The sequence below is a fragment of the Austrofundulus limnaeus genome, unplaced genomic scaffold (genome assembly GCF_001266775.1).
Source record: "Austrofundulus limnaeus strain Quisiro unplaced genomic scaffold, Austrofundulus_limnaeus-1.0 Scaffold1076, whole genome shotgun sequence".
NCBI classification, from domain to species: Eukaryota; Metazoa; Chordata; class Actinopteri; order Cyprinodontiformes; family Rivulidae; genus Austrofundulus; species Austrofundulus limnaeus.
The window spans coordinates 109,328-111,595 of NW_013953478.1; the positions used below are offsets into that span (position 1 = coordinate 109,328).

The 2,268-nt window shown below is 41.3% G+C and overlaps 1 protein-coding gene across 1 annotated transcript in view; it reads left to right on the forward strand.

The window, feature by feature from the left end:
* The window catches only part of LOC106534026 (ubiquitin carboxyl-terminal hydrolase 2), a gene marked incomplete in the record, with an annotated part of 58,720 nt that overhangs the window by 51,601 nt on the left and 4,851 nt on the right, over positions 1 to 2,268 (forward strand). The window contains 2 exon segments of the mRNA XM_014030528.1: positions 236 to 340; positions 1,273 to 1,393. Coding sequence (XP_013885982.1) covers positions 236 to 340; positions 1,273 to 1,393 — 226 coding nt within the window.

The following is a 2,268-nucleotide window of genomic DNA, read 5'->3' on the forward strand; positions in this document are numbered from 1 at the left end:
TGTGTGTGTGTGTGTGTGTGTGTGTGTGTGTGTATTGGAGGGGGACAGAGTGCATAGTGCGGGGGACATGTCCCACCCTGTACCTGTGGCGGTTACGCCCATGTTTGTGACGGTGGAGTTTTGACACAAAGATATAAATGGCCTCATGTTTGGATTGAAGATGCTGTCAGAGACCTTTTTATGCAGTTTTTGTGTTAACTGTAGCAGATGCTCCTTAACTTTCCTCCACCCACAGACCTGAAACGGTTCTCTGAGGGACAAAGATCAAGCAAATTGTCCACTTTTGTTCATTTTCCTCTGAAGGATCTTAACCTGCGAGAGTTTGCCTCTGAAAGCAGTAGTAAGTAACTAACTTGAGGAGTAGCTAAACACCAAGTCAACTTTTTTTTGCAGATAAACTGTCTAAATTGGGCCTTATGTTTCTGTGGAAATTTTGATATTTTTTGTGTAAAAAACTATGGGTTGAATGGTGGCTATTGCAGTTATTGGTGACAAAGGTACAGCTTGGATCATGTCTACGTCACAGGTCCAGGTTGGGGTATAAAAGCTTCTCGCGCAGAGACAAGTCCCTTTGAGTCAAGACTTGGGATAGCGAGCATTGCAATGAACATTTGTTACTGCTTTGAACAGTAATGATTAGTAATGATGCTGCTAACATCACTTTACCATTCAGAAGCTGGACCCATTCTGTCCTCCACTGCCTCAGTAGCACTTACTTTGGGCATTGCTGAGTCAGCACCTTGAGCCACTGGCTCAAACAAATAAAGCTCGCTGGGCTCCACAAAGCCTCCTTCAACCTCAGGTGACGAGGGGTGGTAAAAATCTTCCACCTCCATGAAATTGCCTGTGTCACTCTGGTACTTGTTCAGAAATGGACCTGGCAGCATGGAACTAAAAGAGGCATGGAGCAGAATTCAACTAGGCTGACACATGGATGGTGTTCTCCTGTAAATCGCATAAAAACCTGAATTAATTTACTTTAGCAATTCTTTTGGGGTTCAATATTTTTCAAACTGTACGGCATCATCTTTAATATTCCCTCAGTAATAAATCTGTTTCTTGGTGTTTAATCCTGCGAGCAGTGGGTGTGGTTTACTCACTATCTGCTCATTATCATCAATGAGCCTCGACACTGTAGGAGTCTTTCACAAGACAGCCTGCCTGGCTCCTCTACCTCTGTGTGTCTTTTAAATGATCTGAAGGGAATAGAACAACGCATGAATCCAACAAACACTTTTGAGTGACTGCTGTTTTGTTTTTGTCTTTTTACAGCGAATGCTGTCTACAACCTGTATGCAGTGTCCAACCACTCAGGTACCACCATGGGTGGCCACTACACAGCTTTCTGTCGCAACCCCAACTCAGGGGAGTGGTACACTTTTAACGACTCCAGGTGAGTTTGAGTAAATAATTGGAGTGTCTGTTCACACCTGGTGCTAACACTCATCCTGACTGATCATATTACAAGTAGACAAATCTAAAGTGTGGAGGCCTGTTGAAAAAGTAACTACGGTAACCCCAAAATTAACTTTTTTTGTTAAATAAACAGTCTAAATTGTGTCTTAAAGGTCATATAGTACTAATTCTGTTGATGTTTTTGTGTAAATTTGTTCAAATCTGCAATATTTGGTCTAAAAACATCTTAGTGCTGCATACTATAGGTTGAATAGTGGTACTGCAGTTGAATTTTCTTTTTGTTAAAACTAAATGCTTTCATCACAGCTGCCATGTTCTGGTATAAAAGCCTCTCTCTCAGACACGCCCCTGGGAACAGCTAGCAAGTTTGTTACTGCTTTACATGTTAGCAATAATGCTAATATCACTTGAATGCCTCAGCAGCACCAGGCTTCATGTATCTTGAGTCAGCTCTTTGAACCACCACCTCAATCTGATAAGACTTTAGCAGCCAGAGCCTCCCTTAACCTCCGGTGAGGAGGGAGTAAAAACATCTACCACTGTTCTGTGTTGCTCTGATTACTTGTTATGCTCCTCACCCACAGCGCGAGGCATAAACGTCTGCCTATCTGTTAGTGAACAAACAGAATTAACTTACTTAGAGATCCTCTTTGTGAGTCAATGTATAGTTTTAAACAAACTATAAAGTTGCTGTGTCACCTAGAGTTTAGATCATGCCAAAATACACACATACATACACACACGGCTCTAAAACCCAATGGTCTATATTATTATTATTATTATTATTATTATTAGTAGTAGTAGTAGTAGTAGTAGTAGTAGTAGTAGTAGTAGTAGTAGTAGTAGTAGTAG